This window comes from Marmota flaviventris, chromosome 8 (genome assembly GCF_047511675.1).
Source record: "Marmota flaviventris isolate mMarFla1 chromosome 8, mMarFla1.hap1, whole genome shotgun sequence".
NCBI lineage: Eukaryota > Metazoa > Chordata > Mammalia > Rodentia > Sciuridae > Marmota > Marmota flaviventris.
In genome coordinates, this window is record NC_092505.1 from 86555796 (window position 1) to 86579735 (window position 23940).

Genomic DNA, 23940 nt, shown 5'->3' on the forward strand with positions numbered 1-23940 from the left:
GAAATGCTTTTAGTTTTTCTCCACTTAGTATGATATTGGCTTTGGGTTTGTCATAAATGGCTTTTATAATATTGAGGTAATATCCTTCTATCTCTAGCTTCTCCTGAGTTTTTAACACGAATGGGTATTGGATTTTATCAAAGGTCTTTTCTGCATCTATTGGGATAAACATGTGAGTTTTGTTCTTAATTCTGTTTAAGTGGTGAATCACATTTATTGATTTGCATATGTTGAACCAAATCCTTGCATTCATGGAATAAAATACATTGATCATAGCAGATTATCTTTTTGATGTGTTTTTGAATACAGCTTGCTAATATTTTATTAAGGATTTGGCATCTATGTTAATCAGGGATATTGATCTGGAGTTTTCTTTGTTTTCATAGATCTTTGTCTGGTTTTGGTATTGAGCCTATCCTGGTTTCATAAAATGTACTTGGGAGTGTTCCCTCCCCTTTAATTTCATGGAATAATTTGAGAAATACTGCTGCTAGTTCTTCTGTAAAACTCTGGTAGAACTTAGGCAAGAATCCATCCTGTCCTGGACTTTTCTTTTTTGGAAGACTTTTAATTGCTGTTTTAATTTCATTACTTGATGTTGGTCTATTTAGGTTTTCTATATCTTCCTGATTCAATTTGGGTAGGTCATATATGTTTATAAATTTGTCAATGTTTTCCAGAATTTTCAGTTTATTGGAGTATAAATTTTCAAATTTTATCAGAGGTTCTGATAAACTTTTGGGTTTCAGAAGAGTGTGTGGTGATAACTCCATATCTTGTTGATTTGAGTCTTGTTACTCTTTCTTTTGGTGATTTTGGCTCAGGGTTTGTCAGTCTTATTTATCTTTTTAAAGAACCAACTCTTCATTGCATTGATCTTGTGTAATGTTTTCTTATTCCTAATTTCATTGATTTCAACTCTTATCTTAATTATTTCCTGTCTTCTACTGGTTTGGGGGTTAGTTTGTTTTTCTTTTCCTAAGGAGTTAAGGTGGAGCATAATCTTATTAATTTGAGATCTCTTTAATTTTTTAATGTGGACACTTAGCATTATAAATTTTCCTCTTAGAAGTGTTTTTATACTGTCCCAGAGATTTTGATATATCTTTGTTCTTATTTCTAAAAATTTCTATATTTCAATTCTCATTTCTTTTTTGATCCATTTTTTCATTTAAGAGAGTATTGTTCAATCTCCATGTGGCTTCTATTATTTTCCTTGCTGTTGATTTCTTGTTTTGTTCCATTATGATCTGATAGTATGCATGGGTTTATATCAATTTTTTTTTGTATCTCCTAAGATTTGCTTTGTGGCCTCGAATATGATCTATTTTAGAAAAAGTTTCAGGCAAAGCTAATTCAGCTGTTTCAGGGTGGAATATTGTGTAGATGACCATTAGGTCAATTCGATTTGTAGTGTTATTTAGGTTGAAGATATCTTTATTGATTTTGTTTTGATGACCTGTCTATTGGTGATAAGAGTGTGTGAAATGACCCAGTATTATTGTGTTGGGATCTAAGTGGGATTTAATGTCATGCAGCATTTTTTTTTCATGTAATTGGGTATGTTGACATTTGGGGCATAAATGTTTAATATTGTTAGATCTTCTTTTGGATTGCTTCCTTTCCTAGAATGTAGTGGACTTCTCTTTTTTGATTAATTTTTGCTTGAAAACTGCTTTGTCAGATATGAGAATAGCTAATCCTGCTTGTTTTCTTGGATCATATGACTGGATTTGTTTTCTATCCTTTTACCTTCAGTCTGAATATCTTTGCCTATGAGATGAGAGTGTTTTGTAAACCATGTATTGTTGAATCTTGTTTTCTGATTCATTCTGCTAATGTGTGTCTTTTAATTGGGGAGTTGAGATCATTAACATTCCATACCTAGTCTTTTGAGGAACCTCCGTACTGATTTCTATAAAAATCTAAAATACTGCCAGCAGTGTAAAAGTGTTTATCTTTTTCCACATCCTTGCCAACATTTATTATCATTTACATGTAGACCTTGATTTTTAAGTACAATTCTTCATAATAAGGAAGAGGCTCCTCAGAGAACTGACTTTTGGGATGGATCATTGAAAATACAAGATGAACCTGAAAAGTCCTACAGTGTCAGAAAGTAAGAAGATGTTCAAAACCAAAAGACTGGAGTCATGTCAAAGGCTCACTGGGGCCAATAAATGATTGTATAAATTAATAAATGGGAGAGAACCCTTTATATATATGTGTGTGTGTGTGTGTGTGTGTACACACACATATATAAAATATTATATATATATATATATATATATATATATATATATATATATATATATAAAATATATATTTTAGTTGTTAATGGACCATTATTTTATTTATTTATATGTGGTGCTGAGAATTGAACCCAGTGCCTCACACATGCTATACAAGTGCTCTACCACTGAGCCACAACCTCAGCACCCCCCAGAGAAGGGAGAATCTTACAGAAAAATTTGAAATAACATATGTAGTCACTCTTCCTTTAGGAGGGAGAGTGTAAGGTGTCTCCTTAGGGAAGGCTGATCTTAGCCATCTGCTTCCAAATAATAGTGTCTGGAAGGGGAAAAATAATAACTTTTTAAATCCATGTTTGTCAATGTGGCATAGTCTTAATAATTTGGTCCATTCCATTCCCCAGTACTTTCCCTTTCTCTGTCTTCTGCTTTCTCCCCTGATAACCTTCCTGTTCTCTATTGACCTTTCATCTATTAGAAAAATAATAACTTTACAGTAGAAAAAGCTGGCAAACACTACCTTGACAAAATGTCTGAGGGTGAAATCACCACGGCGATTGTAGGGCAAACATAAGATGGCTATAGCTAAGCTCCCTTGACAATGCTTCCATCAGCCTATGCTTTTAGTATTCAATCAAAGTCATAAATATTCAGCATATGTACTCAAGGTCAGAAACATATGCTTTTGAGCATGTGCTCCTTTATGTAACCTGTTGATACCGTGTCTTCTTTGTTTGGTCTGCATATAAAAAAGGCCTATGGAAGCACTACTGCTGCCTCCAAATAAAGTATAAGTACTATCCTAACTGCCCCTTGCATCTTCTTTCACCTATTGGGTTCTGAAATCTGTTTCCTAGAGTATGAGCCCCTGCAGGACAGAGGTCTTGGGGAGTCATGTGTTTGTGTTAAGAAGAAAATTTGTAATTTTTTATTTCTAACTATTCTTTGGGGAATTGATGCAGAATAAACATGCATTTGGGCAAATATTGAATTCCAGTGAGTTATATGCTTCCATTGTGTTTTGAAATATAAGTTGGCATAAAAGAACCAACAAAAAGAATCATTATGGTTTCAGTGTTTTTTAAAATTAATTAATTAATTTATTTTAATTAGGTATAAAGGACAGCAGAATGCATTTTGATTCATTATACACAATTGCAGCACAACTTTTCATTTCTCTGGTTGTACACGATGTAGTGTCACACCATATCTGCAGTCATACATGTACTTAGGGTAATCATGTCCATCTCATTCCATCATCTTTCTTGCCCCCATACCCCCCTCCTCTCCCCGACCTCCCCTTTGCCCCATCAAATTTCCTCCATTTTTCCCATGTCCCCCCCATTATGGATCAGCATCCACTTATCAGAGAAAACATTCAGCCTTGGTTTTTGGGGATTGGCTTGCTTCACTTAGCATGATATTCTCCAACTCCACCCATTTGCCTGCAAATGCTATAATTTTATTCTCTTTTAATGAGTCATGTGTTCTTATATCATGTGGTGAGAAGGGCACTGTACCTCTGTGGCTTTCTTTCCCCAAACCCATGATTTATCATACCTAATCATGAGGCAAACAACAAACAAAATAAAATTAGATATATTACACAATTCCTGACCAGTGCTACTCAATGCTGAAAGGCAAATGAAATATAAGGAAAAAAAATAAGAACTTGTCACAGACTAGGGGAGGCTAAGGAGACATAATAACGAAATGCAAAGTGATACACTGGATTCGGTTCTGGAACAGAAGAAGAACATTCATGGGAGAGATGGAAAATCTGCAGTTTAGTTTAGTTTATAGTAATGTACCAATGTTAGTGTCTTTATTTTGATAAATAGCATGCACCATGGTAATATGAAATGATAATACTGAGGAGATGTAAAGCTGAGTGAAGGTATACAGGAACTCTGTTTACTATTTTTGCAACTCCGTGCAGATCCAAAATTATACTAAAATAGTGCATCAAAAAAAAACTTGTACAAATATGTCTTTGTTTTGTTTTGCTTTGCAATGCTTGTGATTGAAACAAATATGTTTACAATAGCTTTATTTGCAATAGCCCCAAATTGGAAACAATCTAGCAATTAAAAACAAGCTATTGATATATACATCATGTGGATAAATATCAAAAGCATTATGTGAAGGGAAGAAAAGCACCTTATATGAGAAAGTACATGTTTATATCAATCTAAGTCCAATGATGATATAAGGGTGGAGCCCTAATCCTAGGACTGGTGGGATCCTTAGAAAAAGAAGAAGAGACACTAGGAAAGTACAGAAAAGAGGTCAAGTGAGGATACAGTGTCCAATAGTATAGGCTTCATCAGAAACATCTCAATCTTGGATTTCTGGCCTCCAGAACTCTAAGAAAACAAATTTTTATCATTTAAGTCACCCAGTCTGTGGCATTTTGTTATGAAGACTTAGCAAAACTAATACACCAGTCATATTATTTAGAGCCATGGAAATAGATATGATCATCAGGGAAACAGGAGGAAAAAGAGAACAGTGGAAGGAACAGCTTGGGTCTTGAGGATGACCAGTCTTTAGTAGCCAAACAGGACAAGATAAAGCAGCAAACAAGACTGATGGGTTAATTGGAAGCTTTCTCTTATGGCAGAGAGTCAGAAAAGCCTCCAAGAAAGCAGGGCACGGTGATGCATACCTGTAATCCCAAAGACTTGAGAGGCTGAGGTAGGAGAATGGCAAATTCAAAACCAGCCTCAGTCAGGTAGCAAGTCCCTGTCTCAAAACAAAACAAAGGGACTGGGGGTGTATCTCAGGGTAGAGTGCCTCTGGGTTCAATCCCCAGTACTTCTCTCTCTCTCTCTCTCTCTCTCTCTCTCTCACTCACACACACACACAGAGAGAGAGAGAGAGAGAGAGAGAGAGAGAGAGAGAGAGAACCATAAGAAGAAAATGTTTTAATAGGAGAAAAACAGCTGAGTTGAATGTTGGATCCTGAGGAACAGGAAGCATGCTGATTGTAACAAGCGCAGTTTCTGAACTATGCATGGCAAAATATATTAACAACAATGTTAAAAATAAAACCAAAACCAGATTGGGAGAAAAACATTATTTGCACATATGTAATGCTATCTGTAACATTATATAACACTGTTATAATTTAATAAGACAGCAGTTTAGGGAAAATGGGCAAATGATATGATAAAAACATTCTTAGAAGAAATATGCTCAGTCACTCAGAAATATGATACTTCCTCTCACTCAGTGAACTGTTGAGACACATGACTAATCAGTTAGGGTCACTCCGGGTGAACTGGGATGGCAGGAAATAATCACACAAAGACAGAAAAAATACCTTTTTCTTTCTTTTTTTTTTTTGGATGGGGGGTTCTGTGACAGCTCCTCTGACTTAGGCAAGGCAGGCAACAAAGAGCATGAAGCATGCCTGGAACCCTGGTTTTATTGGCGGAGCCTGTTTGAAAGAACATTCTAACCATTTAAGGCAGAGGGGTAATGTTACAAGGGGCAGCCCACTCCCATTGGTAACGCCCACTCCCAAAGCTGTGCTCCTCTGCTGAGTGGAGATGGGGATCCACCTGCTTCCCTGTCAGAGAAGCCAGTCTCTATATTTCCATCACTCAAAGCTAGGGGGCGCTCAGCTCCTATGTGGCAGCTCCGGACAGTGAAATGTCAATTAACAATAATATATTGTATTTTGCCTTTTGTGAAATATTTAACATCTTACTTCATAAGTAACTTCATGAAAATAGCATCCAGAGTTTGTGGAGAATATTCTTCTATTGTTCATGAGTATTTAAAGGCTTTTTCTTTTTCTTTTTTCGGTACTGGGAATTGAACTTAGGGGCATGATCATTGAGCCACATCCCCAGCCGTATTTTGTATTTTATTTAGAGACAGTTGTCTCGCTGAGTTTGCTTAGAGCCTCGCTATCGCTGAGGCTGGCTTGGAACTCGCAGTTCTCCTGAGACTCCTGAGCCCCTCCGATTACAGGCGTGCACCACTGCACTCAACTTTTAAAGGCTTTTTGAGCATAACTTAGTGGTATCTTTCAAAATAAAATAGCTTATACCGGTTTTCCATTCATTTTACTCCTAAGAGTATGTTTTACCAAAACACATAGGCATGCAAAATTACATCTAATTTCACTGAATCTAAGACACTATTGATTAAAAGATGCAGCTCAACTTCAGAGATATTAAAATGTGAAAATAAGCACATTCTAGAATTTGTGAAGTATGGTATTATAAAGATGTTTGCTGTAGAATTGGTAATATTGAATTTTAAGCTTTCATTAAAATACTAAGGAATATCTAAATGTACTGTCATGGAAACATGGCCACCACTCTTAAGTGAAAAATGGATTTGCAGAATATGATTCTATTTCTGTAGGACAAAAATTTATATATGTAAGCATTTATAGCTTCATTAAAAACATGTACTAGGGTAAATAACAGTGGTAATCTTCTAGAGATAGGTTTGGCATGGAAGTAAAAAGATCCTTCCTTTTACTTTATACATATATGTATTTTTTAAAAAGGATAACCTTATTTTTGCAAAAAAAATTTTTCTTTATATTTTGTCCTTAACCTGATTTGAGTGAAGTTAGCTACATGGAAATAAGATAATGGAAGGGTGCCATCTTTGTATTATTGGTATTAAGTATTTTTTTCCTATATACATATATTTGTTGTGGTGCTGGGAATTGAACCCAGGGCCTTAGTGCATGCAAGACAAGGATTCTACCAACTGAGCTATATCCCCAGCCCTCCTTTTCCATGTTTTTATTAGTGTATTATAAGTCATACATAATAGGCTCATTTTGATATATTCACAGATGCATATAACATCATGACTACATTTTAACCCCAGTCCTTCCTCTTTCTCTCTCCTCTTCCTTCCCCCTGACTCTTCCACTCTACTGGACTTCCTTCCATTTATTTATTGATTTTTTAAAAATTGGTGCATTATAGTTATACATAAAAGTGAAATTCATTGTGATATATTCATACATGCATATGGCAAAACTTGTCAATTTCATCTTGCAGTTTCCCCTTTCCCAGCAGTTCTTTCCCTTTCTCATTCCTCCTGCTCTCCCTCAATCCCCTTCTTCTACTCCACTGTTTTCCCTTCTATTTTCATGAGATCCTCTTATTTGAATTCCTTTTTCCTCTCTAGCTTCCACATACGAGAGAAAATATTCAACTCCTGACTTTTTGAGTCTTGTTTATTTCACTTAGCATGATGTTCTCCAGTTCCATCCATTTACTAGCACAGGAGGTAATTTCATTTTATGTTCAACTCAACAAGACTTTAAAAACTGTGGGTTTTGTTTCCACACCTGGATCTGAATGAATTCAAGTAGGGTTATGATCCAGAACTTGTGAGTTCTCACTTGTGAGTGAGAACTAGGTGACACAAGATGTGGAGGTGATGAACTGAAGCTGCAGAAATATAATTTTAAGGCAGAATTGTAGAATTTGAAGACTACATGGAAATTTCATCTAAAATTATGTCATATAATTATCATCCTTAAATTCAGAAAATAGAATCGTTGAGATGGGTTTCATGAGATTCTTTACAAGGCTTCAGCTGCTAGACTTCTTTGCCATGGAGTATAGTAGAGTGCCCATCAAAGATTGCAGTAGTCATGTATTTAGCAGCTCCTGCTGGAACTCAGAGGGATAAATCAATCAATTGGCATTGGCCAAAGGAGTATTTCTCAATATTCAAATTAGTAACTGGGATGGGAGATTAGTAATGTGTATGATATTTGGGAAGTAATAACTCATAATTTTAAAAAGCAGCATTGCAACAAACAAGGCTCCAACATAGATAACCACTTGACATCTGAACATAAGCTAGAAACTAACGTCTTCATTAGTAGGATGACTAAACTATTATAAATTATGATCTTCTAAAAGATATTTGAGTTCTAAAATTCCATTATTCTATGCAGGTCAAAATTGCCTTTGCAAGCTGAGTCTTCCTCCCAAGCTAACATAAGGATTTAAACATGGTAGAAGTCAGAAGGAAAATGCCTTGCTAATTGTGGTCTTTAATGACATTGTTTTTTTAAAAAAGTTATGTGTATAACAATAGAACCCACTTTGACATAATTATACAAGCATGGAGTATTATTCTAATTCAGACCCCAGTACCTTTCCTTCCTTCTCACTTTCCTCTCTCCCTGAGCCATTCCCTTTATTGATCTTTCTGCCATTTGCCCATTATTATTTTTAAAATTAATTTCTTGTGGATGTACATGATGGTGAGATTCAATATGTTGTATTCATATATGTACACAGAAAAGTTGTATCAGTTCGTTCCACTGTCTTTCCTTTTCCTACGCCCCCTTCTCTTCCCTTCATTCCTCCTTGTCTAATCCACTGAACGGCTATCCTCCTCCCACCCCACTTTGGGTAGCTTTCATATATGAGAGAGAATATTCAACCTTTGGTTTTGGGGGATTGGCTTATTTCACTTAGAATGATTGTCTCTAGATCCATCTGTTTACCAGCAAATGTCATAAAGTCATCTTCTATATGGCTAAGTATATCTATTGTGTATATATACCACATTCACTTATTGAAAGGCACTAAGGTTGGCTCCATAGCTTAGCTATTTTGAATTATGCTGCTATAAACATTAATGTGGATGTATCACTATAGTATGCTGATTTTAAATCCTTTGGATACATATCAACAAGCGGCATTACTGGGTCAAATGGTAGCCCATTCCTAGTTTTTTTGAGAACTCTCTATACTGTTTACTGGAGTGGTTGCACCAGTTTGCGGCCCTACCAACAAGTATGAGTGTACCTTTTTCCCCACATCTTCACCAACATTTATTGTTACTCATATTCTTGATAATTGCCGTTCTGACTGTAGTCAGATGGAATCTCAGTGTATTTTTAATTTGCATTTCTCTAATTGCTGGAGATGTTGAACCTTTATTTTTTTCATATATTTGTTGACCATATTTCTTCATTTGGAAAGTATCTATTTAGTTCCTTTGTCCATTTATTGATTGGTTTATTATTTTTTTTGGTGTTAAATTTCTTGAGTTCTTTTTATATTCTGGAAATTAATGCCCTGAGGTGCATGTGGCAAAGATTTTCTCCCATTCTGTAGGCTATCTCTTCATGCTCTTGATTGTTTCCTTTGCTGCGAAGAAGATTTTTTACTTCTTGCACTTTAGGAGTCTCTTTAAGGAAGTCAGTTCCTGAGCTGAAATGAGTAGGTGCCATGTTTCTTGTACAGAACACCATTTCTAAATCCACAAGATTAAATTTGTGGAAAACACTGTAGGTTCAAAGAGACAAAGCTACTAAAGGAGAATGGTACCCCATGTCTATAATACCAGCAGTGTGGGAGAATGAGCAGAAGGATTGTAAGCTGGAGGCTAGGCTGGACAATTTAGAGAGACCCTGTCTCAAAATAAAAAAGGCTAAAGATGTGGCTCAGTGGTAGAGCACTGGGTTCAATCCTCAGTACTGCATGAAAGAACAACAAAAAACAAACCTATAGTCACAAGTAAATATGTATTTCAGGACAATTGAGAAAATATAAATATAAAATGACTATGGGGATTACTTTTTTTTTCCTGTACTGGGGATTGAACCCAGGGTCTTGCATATATTGAGCAGGTAATCGACCTGTAAGCAACATCCCAGGTCCAGGTCCTGAAATGGTTGTTAGGTAATACTGAAGGATTATTAGTTTTATTAGATGTGATAATGATATTAAAGAACATGTCTATAATTTGAAGTACCACAGCAAATGATACAGATAAAGCTAATATGTATGGAAAATAGGGATGTTAAGGTGATGCATATATAGCTGTTCTTTATACTTTCTATTCTAATGTGCATTTAAATTTTAGGGGGAAAAATTTATAAATAGTTGCTTATTGGATGTGCAAAATTAATTCATGCTCGTAATGCATACTTTAATTATTTCGCTGTAGCCTCAGTTCATTTATTTAGTAAACGAAAGGAATAGATTAGCTGATTGTTTTGTCCCTCTAGTCCTGAGATTCTAAACAAAGACCATAATGCAAATGCCAATGGATGCCAAACAGGTAATTCAAATTAGTGATCTGGTGAAATGTTTGCTGGTCTCAAGGGGGCGTTTTCCAGGGGAATATTGCCTGTTGATGACACGGGCTCTGCCATCTACACTTAGCCCAGAGAAGGACATACAGATTTTTATACGAAATTCCGTATTTTTAAATGTTAGTAAATGAAAATGCAAAAAAATTAAGAGTGTAGAAGCGGCCCTGGAGGAACCACCAAACTCTGCACTGCGAGTTGGCGGTCTCTGTGCGGTCCACCCTCTGCTCTGCGGTCAGTTAGGAAATTTGCAAAAGTTTGCGGTCAGTTAGGAAGATGAGCATTGATGGGGAAGTTCAGGAGATTAAGATATGAAGATCAGAACATCCAGAATAATTGTAGAGAGTGAATTCTGTTTCAAAATGCCAGTCCACCTCGGCCTATTTTCATCTATAATAGTACTAAAAATCTACACAAATCAGCAAATGCCACTTATAGACAACAACAACAAAACCGTGTTTATTTCCTTGTAGGCTCTCCTCTCTGCCAGGCCACGGTGCAGCGCAGCCACCCCCCAGGTACCCTGTGGTCCTCTGACCGGCTATTGGAGCCATAGATTTCACACCCTCCGAGGGCCGTTTTTTAGATGGAAAGTCGTGCCGCCATCAAGTCCCTAAAAACCTCGCAAGGGAGTTTAGCTTCCCTCTGCGTTTGAGGAAAAAAACGTTCCTCAAGGTGTTAGTAGGGAAATCAAGGGCAGGAAGTCCCACCCCCGGGTTTGGGCGCTTCCGGTTTGGTAACTAAGGGCGCCGTACCGTTGCTAGGGCTCGGGTGGCAACTTTGCCTGTGCTTCAGCGCAGCGCGGGCACTGCTCACTCGCTGTACCCGAGCGCAGGTTTTTGTTTGGCTGTGTATGGGGGGGTTCTCTGTCCGTTTGCCATGAGCAGCGAGTTCCTGGAGGAGCTGCATTGGGAGGATGGGTTTGCCATCCCAGTGGCGAACGAAGAGAACAAGGTCCTGGAGGATCAGGTGAGGACCAGGTGAAGGCGACCCGCAGGAAGAAGGGAGGGTCTGTTGGCGGGTCCTCTGGTGGGCAGCGCTACCGTGGCCGTTTTATTTCTCTCCTCATCTAACCGGTTCTGTCTAACGCTCGCGCGTGCCATCTTCTTCCTCCCTCACCCAGCCTGTCCTTTTCGGTTATTGTTAAGCATTCAATTTTTTTTTTAAATTGAAACAGTAATTGACATCTCGGGGTTATAAAACTCGAGTGACTATTTCCTCCCTCCTGCTCCACGTATTCATTGCAAGCCTCCTGGGCAAGAAAGGAAAGACTGGTTCCCATGCCCGCTTTTTCCTTCTTTGAAATTAAGCGCTACTTAGAGAGGGATTCCTGAGGTTTGCCCAGCAACAGTTATTTGAGCATGTTTATAAACAAAACACGTTTGGTTGACATCTCTTTATGAGCTTCTGCTTATGATGTTTAAAGTGACTGACAGTGACTCAAGATGTTTTCAAGAGGGATAGTTCAATAAGAATGTAAAAATATGAAGTGCAGAAATTTCAAGTGGGGATCAAGTTGTCACAGTATGACAAAATATTTTACGTTGTAAGGACGAACTTAGACCAACTCCAGTTCTTAGCACTCGTTTTTAAAGAATTGCAGCTGTCTCAGCAAACTTTTAAAAACATTTAGCAGTCAGTCTTAAGTTCCTGGGTATGGTGATGTTTTGTGTAGAAGAGAATCCAAGAAATACACATGATGCTTATGCAACTTTACAAGATAGAAAATTTTCTCTCCTTTGACAAATGAAAATAAAAATCCCTAAAGCTATCCTTTGAAAAGAGTGGAAAACACTTTTCAGAATATTCTGTCCTATTTACCCAATTTAGAAGTCTGCTTCATTTTTTTTTTTCTTTATCTAAGAAAGACAACATTAGGAAATGTAAGAGATCTAGCACTGAATTTTGAGAAATAAGAAGTATCCAGTCCCGGGTTCAGGTCCTATTACTCACCCTGAGCCTGTTTCATCTTCTCTAAAATAGAGGTAAATAAAAATAACTACCTCATGCTATTGTTATAAGGCTCATAATGTAGGTTAAATGTAAGTTTTTAGTGTTATTGTTATATCTGTATCACAAGATTGCATGTACATAGACTTTTTTGAGAGAGAGAGAGAATTTTTTAATATTTATTTTTTAGTTTTCGGTGGACACAACATCTTTTTTTTTAACTTTATATGGTGCTGAGGATTGAACCCAGCGCCCCTGCGCATGCCAGGCGAGCGCGCTACCGCTTCAGCCACATCCCCAGCCCAACATAGACTTTTATTAGCTGCTTAAAAATTATAGAGCAGGAAAAAAGAAAAATGAGGTTCATGATTGTTTCACCTGAATAAACTCTGACATCAATAAAGCAATTCTTTAAGATATTCAAATATAAATGTACAGGCATAAAATATAAGATATCACTTCCCCAAAGCACCTACTGGTGATTGAAGAAGTGACTATCATAACATTAAATAAACATTTCAGACATTTGCTACACAACTCTACAGAAAGAAGAAAAATGAAATCCTATTACATGTGACTTTTTAACACAAAATATTAATTTTAGCATTGAGAGAAGAAAAAGAAGAATTTTTGAATTTAGGTATTGCTTGATTGCAAGAGGTACTGATTGCTAAAAATTCCTCTAAGAAAAACTACTTAAAATTAAACAGCTTAATTACTGTTTTTTCAAAAACTGTTTTAATTATAGACAGTACTGATTAACTTCCTTCTTTATTTTTTTTTTAAATTCTCATTTGTTATATGACAGTGGAATGCATTACAATTCATATTACACATATAGAGTACAATTTTCATATCTCTGATTGTATGCAAAGTATATTCACACCATTTGTGTCTTCATACATGTAGTTTGGTAATGATGTCCATCTCATTCCACCATCATTTCTAACACCATGCCGCTTCCCATCCCCTCCCACCCCTTTACCCTATCTAGAGAGTTCAGTCTATTCCTCCCATTCTCCCCCTCCCTACCCAACTATGAATCAGCCTCCTTTTATCAGAGAAAACATTTGGCATTTGATTTTTGGTGATTGGATAACTTCACTTAGCATTATCTTCTCCAACTCCATCCATTTACCTGCAAGTACCATAATTCTATTCTCTTTTATTGCTGAGTAATATTCCATTGTGTATATATACCATTATTTTAATCCATTCATCTACTGAAGGACATCTAGGTTGGTTCCACAGTTTAGCTATTATGAATTGTGCTGCTATAAACATTGATGTGGCTGTATCCCTGTAGTATGCTGTTTTTAAGTCCTTTGGGTGTAGACCGAGGAGAGGGATAGCAGAGTCAAATGGTGGTTCCATACCCAGTTTTCCAAGGAATCTCCATACTGCTTTCCATATTGGCTGCACCAATTTGCAGTCCCACTAGCAATGTATGAGTGTGCCTTTCCCCCCTGTCCTCACCAACACTTACTGTTGTTTGTATTCTTAATAGCTGCAATTCTGACTGGAGTGAGATGAAATTTTAGAGCAGTTTTGATTTTCATTTCTCTAATTGCTAAAGATGATGAGCATTTTTTCATATATTTGTTGATTGATTGTTTATCATCCTCTGAGAAGTGTCTGTTCATGTCCTTGGCCCATTTGTTGATTGGGTTATTTGGTTTTTTTTTTTTTTTCAGTGCTTAGCTATTTGAGTTCTTTATATACGCTAGAGATGAGTGCTCTATCTGATGTGTAAGGGGTAAAAATTTTCTCCCAAGCTGTAGATTCTTTATTCACTTCACAGATTGTTTCTTTTGCTGAGAAGAAACTTTTTAGTTGAATCTATCTTATTTATTGATTCTTGATTTTAATTCTTGTGCTATAAGACTCTTATTAAGGAATTGGGGCCTAATCTGACATGATGGAGATTAGGGACTACTTTTTCTTCTATTAGATGTAGGATTTCTGGTTTAATTCCTAGATCCTTGATCAACTTTGAGTTGAGTTTTGTGCATGGTGAGAGATAGGGGTTTAATTTCATTTTATTGCATATGGATTTCCAGTTTTCTCAGTACCATTTGTTGAAGAGGCTATATTTTCTCCAATGTATGTTTTTGGCACCTTTGTCTAATATAAAATAATTGTAATTTTGTGGGTTAGTCTTTGTGCCTTCTATTCTGTACCATTGCTCTACCAGTCTATTTTGGTACCAATATCATGCTCTTTTTGTTACTATTGCTCTGTAGTATAGTTTAAGGTCTGTTATAGTGATGCCATCTACTTCACTCTTCCTGCTAAGGATTGCTTTAGCTATACTGGATCTCTTATTTTTCCAGATGAATTTCATGACTGTTTGTTTTATTTCTATGAGGAATGCCATTGGAATTTTGATTGGAATTGCATTAAATATTATAATGCTTTTGGTAGCATGGTCATTTTGATAATATTAATTCTGCCCATCCAAGAGCAAGGTAGATCTTTCTATCTTCAATGGTTCTTTTTTTTCTTTAGGGTTCTATAGTTTTATTGTACAGGTCTTTCACCTCTTTTGTTAAGTTGATTCCCAAGTATTTTATTTTTTTTGAGTTTATTGTAAATGGGGTAGTTTTCCTTTCAGAGGATTTGTCACTGATATACAGAAATGCCTTTGATTTATGGGTGTTGATTTTATATCCCATTACTATGCTGAATTCATTTATTAGTTCTAGCAGTTTTCTGGTGGAATTTTTTGGATCTTCTAGGTATAGAATCATATTGTCAGCAAATAGTACTAATTTAACTTCTTCTTTTCGTATCTGTATTCCTTTAATTTCTTTCATCTGTCTAATTGCTCTGGCCAGTATTTCTAGAACTCTGTTAAATAGAATTGGTGAAAGAAGGCATCTCTGTCTTGTTCCAGTTTTTAGAGGGAATGCCCTAAATTTTTCTCCTTTTAATAAGATGTTGGACTGGGGGTTAGCATAGATAGCCTTTATGATGTTGAGATATATTCCTGTTCTCCCTAATTTTTCTAGTGTTTTGAACATAAAGGTGTGCTATATTTTGTCAATGCTTTTTCTGTATCTATTGAGATGATCATATGATTCTTATTTTTAAGTCTATTGATGTGATGCATTACATTTGTTGATTTCCGAATGTTGAACCAACTTTGCATCCCTGAGATGGATCCCACTTGATGGCGGTGCATGATCTTTCTGATATGTTTTTGTATGTGATTTGCCAGAATTTTATTGAGAATTTTTGCATGTATGTTCATTAGAGATATTGGCCTGAAGTTTTCTTTCTTTGATGTATCTTTGCCTGATTTTGGAATCAGGGTGATATTGGCCTAATAGTATGAGTTTGGAAGGGCTGCCTCTTTTTCTATTTCCTGAAATAAATTGAAGAGTATTGGTATTAGTTCTTCCTTAAAGGTCTTATAGAACTTGGCTGTGTATCCATCTGGTTCTGGGCTTTTCTTGGTTGGTAGGCTTCTGATGGTGTCTTCTATTTCATCACTTGATATTGGTCTGTTTAAATTGTGTATATCATCCTGATTCAATTTGGGAAAATCACCTGACTTAAGAAATTTGTCAATGCCTTTGATATTTTCTTTCTTTTTATTTTTTATTTTTTATTTTTTTATTGTTGGCTGTTCAAAACATTACATAGTTCTTGATATATCATATTTCACAATTTGATTCAAGTGGGTTATGAGCTCCCATTTTTACCCCATATACAGATTGCAGAATCACATCAGTTACACATCCATTGATTTACATATTGCCATACTAGTGTCTGTTGTATTCTGCTGTCTTTCCTATCCTCTACTATCCCCCCTCCCCTCCCCTCCCCTCCCCTCCCCTCTTCTCTCTCTGCCCCCTTTACTGACATTCGTTTGTCCCCCTTGTATTATTTTTCCCCTTCCCCTCACTTCCTCTTGTATGTACTTTTGTATAACTCTGAGGGTCTCCTTCCATTTCCATGCATTTTCCCTTCTCTCTCCCTTTCCCTCCCACCTCTCATCCCTGTTTAATGTTAATCTTCTTCTCATGCTCTTCGACCCTACTCTGTTCTTAGTTACTCTCCTTATATCAAAGAAGACATTTGACATTTGTTTTTTAGGGATTGGCTAGCTTCACTTAGCATAATCTGCTCTAATGCCATCCATTTCCCTGTAAATTCTATGATTTTGTCATTTTTTAATGCAGAGTAATACTCCATTGTGTATAAATGCCACATTTTTTTTATCCATTCATCCATTGAAGGGCATCTAGGTTGGTTCCACAGTCTAGCTATTGTGAATTGTGCTGCTATGAACATCGATGTAGCAGTGTCCCTGTAGCATGCTCTTTTTAGGTCTTTAGGGAATAGACCGAGAAGGGGAATAGCTGGGTCAAATGGTGGCTCCATTCCCAGCTTTCCAAGAAATCTCCATACTGCTTTCCAAATTGGCTGCACCAATTTGCAGTCCCACCAGCAATGTACAAGTGTACCCTTTTCCCCACATCCTCGCCAGCACTTGTTGTTGTTTGACTTCATAATGGCTGCCAATCTTACTGGAGTGAGATGGTATCTTAGGGTGGTTTTGATTTGCATTTCTCTGACTGCTAGAGATGGTGAGCATTTTTTCATGTACTTGTTGATTGATTGTATGTCCTCCTCTGAGAAGTGTCTGTTCAGGTCCTTGGCCCATTTGTTGATTGGGTTGTTTGTTCTCTTATTGTCTAATTTTTGGAGTTCTTTGTATACTCTGGATATTAGGGCTCTATCTGAAGTGTGAGGAGTAAAGATTTGTTCCCAGGATGTAGGCTCTCTATTTACCTCTCTTATTGTATCTTTTGCTGAGAAAAAACTTTTTAGTTTGAGTAAGTCCCATTTGTTGATTCTAGTTATTAACTTTTGTGCTATGGGTGTCCTATTGAGGAATTTGGAGCCCGACCCCACCGTATGTAGATCGTAGCCAACTTTTTCTTCTATCAGACGGCGTGTCTCTGATTTGATATCAAGCTCCTTGATCCATTTTGAATTAACTTTTGTGCATGGCGAGAGAAAGGGATTCAGTTTCATTTTGTTGCATATGGATTTCCAGTTTTCCCAGCACCATTTGTTGAAGATGCTATCCTTCCTCCATTGCATGCTTTTAGCCCCTTTATCAAATATAAGATAGTTGTAGTTTTGTGGATTGGTTTCTGTGTCCTCTATTCTGTACCATTGGTCCACCCGCCTGTTTTGGTACCAGTACCATGCTGTTTTTGTTACTATTGCTCTGTAATATAGTTTGAAGTCTGGTATCGCTATACCGCCTGATTCACATTTCCTGCTTAGCATTGTTTTTGCTATTCTGGGTCTTTTATTTTTCCATATGAATTTCATGATTGCTTTCTCTATTTCTACAAGAAATGCCGTTGGGATTTTGATTGGCATTGCATTAAACCTATAGAGAACTTTTGGTAATATCGCCATTTTGATGATGTTAGTTCTGCCTATCCATGAACAGGGTATATTTTTCCATCTTCTAAGATCTTCTTCTATTTCTCTCTTTAGGGTTCTGTAGTTTTCATTGTATAAGTCTTTCACCTCTTTTGTTAGGTTGATTCCCAAGTATTTTATTTTTTTTGAAGATATTGTGAATGGAGTGGTTGTCCTCATTTCCATTTCAGAGGATTTGTCGCTGATATACAGGAATGCCTTTGATTTATGCGTGTTGATTTTATATCCTGCCACTTTGCTGAATTCATTTATTAGCTCTAATAGTTTCTTTGTAGAGCCTTTTGGGTCTGCTAGGTATAGAATCATATCATCTGCAAATAGTGATAATTTAAGTTCTTCTTTTCCTATTTTGATGCCTTTAATTTCTTTCATCTGTCTAATTGCTCTGGCCAGTGTTTCGAGAACTATGTTGAACAGAAGTGGTGAGAGAGGGCATCCCTGTCTTGTTCCAGATTTTAGAGGGAATGCCTTCGATTTTTCTCCATTCAGAATGATGCTAGCCTGAGGCTTAGCATAGATTGCTTTTACAATATTGAGGTATGTTCCTGTTATCCCTAGTTTTTCTAGAGTTTTGAACATAAAGGGATGCTGTACTTTGTCGAATGCTTTTTCCGCATCTATCGAGATGATCATATGGTTCTTATTTTTAAGTCTATTGATGTGGTGAATAACATTTATTGATTTCCGTATATTGAACCAGCCTTGCATCCCAGGGATGAATCCTACTTGATCATGGTGCACAATTTTTTTGATTTGTTTTTGTATCCGATTCACCAGAATTTTATTGAGGATTTTTGCATCTAGGTTCATTAGAGATATTGGTCTGTAGTTTTCTTTCTTTGAAGTGTCTTTGTCTGGTTTAGGTATCAGGGTGATGTTGGCCTCATAGAATGAATTTGGAAGTTCTCCCTCCTTTTCTATTTCCTGAAGTAGCTTGAAAAGTATTGGTATTAGTTCTTCTTTAAAGGTTTTGTAAAATTCTGCTGTATACCCATCTGGACCTGGGCTTTTCTTAGTTGGTAGTCTTTTTATGGTTTCTTCTATTTCCTCAATTGATATTGGTCTGTTTAGGTTTTCTATATCCTCCTGACTCAATCTGGGCAGATCATATGACTTAAGAAATTTATCTATGCCTTCACTATCTTCTAATTTATTGGAGTATAAGGATTCAAAATAATTTTTGATTATCTTCTGTATTTCTGAAGTGTCTGTTGTGATATTGCCTCTTTCATCCCGTATGTTAGTGATTTGAGTTCTCTCTCTTCTTCTCTTCGCTAGCATGGCTAAGGGTCTGTCGATTTTGTTTATTTTTTCAAAGAACCAACTTTTAGTTTTGTCAATTTTTTCAATTGTTTCTTTTGTTTCGATTTCATTAATTTCAGCTCTGATTTTAATTATTTCTTGCCTTCTACTTCTTTTGCTGTTGTTTTGCTCTTCTTTTTCTAGGATTTTGAGATGAAGTATGAGATCATTTATTTGTTCGTTTTTTCTTTTTTTAAGGAATGAACTCCAAGCAATGAATTTTCCTCTTAGAACTGCTTTCAGTGTGTCCCATAGATTCCGATATGTTGTGTCTGTGTTTTCATTAATCTCTAAGAATTTTTTAATTTCCTCCTTGATGTCTTCTATAACCCATTGATCATTCAGTAACCTATTGTTCATTCTCCAAGTGATGTATTCTTTTTCCTTCCTTCTTTTATCGTTGATTTTCAGTTCCATTCCATTATGATCAGATAGGATGCATGGTATTATCTCTACTCCTTTGTATTGTCTAAGAGTTTCCCTGTGACATAATATATGATCTATTTTTGAGAAGGATCCATGTGCTGCTGAGAAAAAAGTGTAACTGCTTGATGTTGGGTGGTATATTCTATATATGTCAATTAAGTCTAGGTTATTAATTGTGTTATTGAGTTCTATAGTTTCCTTATTCAACTTTTGTTTGGAAGATCTGTCCAGTGGTGATAGAGGTGTGTTGAAGTCTCCCATGATTATTGTATGGTGGTCTATTAGACTCTTGAACTTGAGAAGAGTTTGTTTGATGAACATAGCTGCACCATTGTTTGGGGCATATATATTTATGATTGTTATGTCTTGTTGGTGTATGGTTCCCTTGAGCAGTATGTAGTGTCCCTCTTTATCCCTTTTGATTAACTTTGGCTTAAAATCTATTTTATTTGATATGAGTATGGATACTCCTGCTTGTTTCCGAAGTCCATATGAGTGATATGATTTTTCCCAACCTTTCACCTTCAGCCTATGTATGTCTTTACCTATCAAATGCGTCTCCTGTAGGCAGCATATTGTTGGGTCTTGTTTTGTGATCCATTCTACTAGCCTGTGTCTCTTGATTGGTGAGTTTAAGCCATTGACATTTAGGGTTATTATTGAGATATGGGTTGTTCTTCCAGCCATATTTGTTTATTTATGTTACTAAACATGGTTTGTTTTCCACTTTGATTATTTTCCCCCCTTTAGTGTCCTACCTCCCACTGTTGGTTTTCATTGTTATTTTCCATTTCCTCTTCCTGTAATGTTTTGCCAAGGATGTTTTGAAGAGATGGTTTTCTAGCTGCAAATTCTTTTAACTTTTGTTTATCGTGGAAGGTTTTAATTTCATCTTCCATCCTGAAGCTTAATTTCGCTGGAAACACAATTCTTGGTTGGAACCCATTTTCTTTCAGTGTTTGAAATATGTTATTCCAGGATCTTCTAGCTTTCAGAGTCTGTGTTGAAAGATCAGCTGTTATCCTGATTGGCTTACCCCTAAATGTGATCTGCTTCCTTTCTCTTGTAGCTTTTAAAATTCTCTCCTTATTCTGTATGTTGGGCATCTTCATTATAATGTGTCTAGGTGTGGGTCTCTTATGATTTTGCACATTCGGCGTCCTGTAGGCTTCTAGGATTTGGGGTTCTGTCTCATTCTTCAAGTCTGGGAAGTTTTCTCGAATTATTTCATTGAATAGATTGCTCATTCCTTTGGTTTGAAACTCTGTTCCTTCCTGTATCCCAATGACTCTTAAATTTGGTCTCTTGATGTTATCCCATATTTCTTGGATGTTCTGCTCATGGTTTCTTAACAGTCTTGCTGAGCTGTCTATGTTCTTTTCAAGTTGAAATACTTTATCTTCATTGTCTGATGTTCTGTCTTCTAAGTGTTCTACTCTGCTGGTAGTATTCTCAATTGAGTTTTTAAGTTGGCTTATTGCTTCCTGCATTTCTAGGATTTCTGTTTGTTTGTTTTTTATAACCTCTATTTCCCTGTATAGTTGATCTTTTGCTTCTTGGATTTGTTTATGTAATTCATTGTTGAAGTGATCTTTCATTGTCTGATTTTGCTGTCTGATGTCTTCCTTGAGACTCCAGATCATCTGAAGCATGTATATCCTGAATTCTTTATCTGACATTCCATCAGCTGCAGCTATTACCTCTTCTAAAGTTGAGTTGACCTGCAATGCTTGTGGTCCTTTCTTTCCTTGTCTCTTCATACTGTTTGCGTTCCTTTCTTCTTGGTGAAACTGTTGTGCTATTGAATTTTCCCCCTATATATTTATATTGGTCTTGTATAGTTGCAAAGTCTCCCTCGCAGGCGCGGGCGGCGGCTCTGCCCCTCCGCCAATTGGGGCAATGTGCCTACCACGCCGGCAGGCCGCTGGGCCTGCTCTGCCAGTCGGTAGCAGGTCCGCCGTCCTTGCAGGCGCGGGCGGCGGCTCTGTCCCTCTGCGGGCCGCTAGGCTTGTTCTGTCGGTGGTCGCAGTTCTGCCTACTTTGCAGGCGCAGGCAGCGGCACTGCCCCTCTGCAGGCCTCTGGGGCTGTACTGCCAGTGGGTCGCAGGTCCGCCTACTTTGCAGGCGTGGGGGGGGGGCGGCTCTACCCTTCCTCAGGCCACTGGGCCTGTTCTGTCTCTCGGTTGCAGGTCTGACCTGTTCTGATGGTGGTCTCAGTTCCGACTACCTTGCAGGCGCGGGGGGGAGGGGGCGGCTCTGCCTCTCAGCAGGCCGCTGCTCCTCTTCTGCCGGTGGGTCGCAGGCCCGCCTACCTTGCAGGAGTGATTGGAAGCTCTGTCCCGCCGCGGGCCACTGGGCCTTTTCTGTCGGTGGTCACCCTTCCCCTACCTGGCAGGCGAGGGGGATGGGGGGCGGCTCTGCCCCTCAGCAGGCCGCTGGGCCTGCTCTGTGTTTGGTCCCAGTTCCCTCTACTATGCCGGCGCAGGGGGAGGGGGCGGCTCAGCCTCTCAGCAGGCGGCTGCTCCTCTTCTGCCGGTGGGTCGCAGGCCCGCCTACCTTGCAGGAGTGATTGGAAGCTCTGTCCCGCCCTGGGCCACTGGGCCTTTTCTGTCGGTGGTCACCCTTCCCCTACCTGGCAGGTGAGGGGGGTGGGGGGCGGCTCTGCCCCTCAGCAGGCCGCTGGGCCTGCTCTGTGTTTGGTCCCAGTTCCCTCTACTATGCCGGCGCAGGGGGAGGGGGCCTCTTTTTTTTTTTTTAAATAATATTTATTTTTTAGCATTTGGCAGACACAACATCTTTGTTTGTATGTGGTGCTGAGGATCGAACCTGGGCCCCACGCATGCCAGGCGAGTGCGCTACCACTTGAGCCACATCCCCAGCCCCATTCTATTTTTTGGAGTACAAGTTTTCAAATGATTTCTAAGTATATTCTGAATTTCTATAGTGTCTGTTGTGATGTTACCTTTTTCATCACGTATGTAAGTAATTCGAGTTTTCGCTCTCCTTCTCTTCATTAGTGTAGCTAATGGTCTGTCAATTTTATTTTTTTTTTTCAAGGAACTAAATTTTTGTTTTGTCAAATTTTCAATTGTTTCTTTTTTTTAAAATTTTTTTATTGTTGATTGTTCAAAACATTACAAATTTCTTGACATATCATATTCCTCACTTTGATTCAAGTGGGTTATGAACTCCCACCTTCACCCCATACACAGTCAATTGTTTCTTTTGTTTCAATTTTATTGATCTCAGCTTTATTTTAATTATTTTCTGTCTTCTACTGTTTTTGGTGTTGTTTTGTTCTTCTTTTTCTAGGGCTTTGAGATGTAATGTTAGGTTATTTATTTGTTGACTTTTTCTTCTTTTTCATCTTCATTTCTTCATGCAATGAACTTTTCTCTTAGTACTACCTTCATAGTGTCCCAAAGATGTTGATATGTTATGTCAGTGTTCTCATTTACCTCTAAATTTTTTTAAACTCCTCCTTGATGTCTTTTGCAACCCATTGTTCTTTCAGTAGCATATTATTTAGTTTCCAGGTGTTAGACTAATTTTTATTTTTTATCTTGTCATTGATATCTAATTTCATTCCATTATGATCTGATAAAACACAGGGTAGTATCTCTACATTTTTGTATTTGCTAAGAGTTTCTTTGTGGCATATTATATAGTCTATTTTAGAGAAGGATCCATGTGCTGCTGAGAAGAAACTGTATCCACTTATTGAAGGGTGAAATATTCTATATATGTCAGTTAAGTCTAAGTTATTGATTGTATTATTGAGTTCTGTAGTTTTTTTTTGTTCAGCTTTTGTTGGAAGATCTATCCAGTGGAGAGAGAGATGTGTTAAGATTACCCAAGATTATTGTGTTGTGGTCAATCTGACTGTTGAACTTGAGAAGAATTTGTTTGATGAACATAGATGCTCCATTGTTGGGGGCATATATATTTATAATTGTTATGTCTTATTGGTGTATGGTTCCCTTGAGTAGTGTGAAATGTCCTTCTTTATTCCCTTTGATTAACTTTAGCTTGAAGTCTACTTTATTTGATATGAGGATGGAAACCCCTGCTTGCTTCCACAGTCCACGTGAGTGGTATGATTTTCCCAACCCTTCACCTTCACTATGTGGATTTCTTTATCTATGAGTCTCTTGGAGGCAGCATATTGTTGGATCTTTTTTTAAAAAAAATCCATTATGCTAGTCTATGTCTTTTGATTGTTGTGTTTAAGCCATTAACATCAGTGTTACTATTGAGACATGATTTGTATTTCCAGCCATTTTTGTTTATTTTTGTCATTTAACTTGACTTGTTTTCTCCTTTTATTAGTTTTTCCTTTAGTGTAACACCTCCCTCTACTGCTTTTCATTATTGTTTTTTATTTCTTCTTCATGGAATATTTTGCCAAGGATGTTTTTTAGTCCCAGTTTTACAGCTGTA

The 23940-nt window shown here is 37.4% G+C and overlaps 1 protein-coding gene across 1 annotated transcript in view; it reads left to right on the forward strand.

Annotated features, from left to right (window-relative positions):
• Positions 1–11232: 11232 nt before the first annotated feature.
• The window catches only part of Ccdc39 (coiled-coil domain 39 molecular ruler complex subunit), a 60048-nt gene continuing 47340 nt past the window's right edge, over positions 11233–23940 (forward strand). The window contains exon 1 of the mRNA XM_027942224.2: positions 11233–11322. Coding sequence (XP_027798025.1) covers positions 11233–11322 — 90 coding nt within the window. The remainder of the gene's footprint in view (positions 11323–23940) is intronic.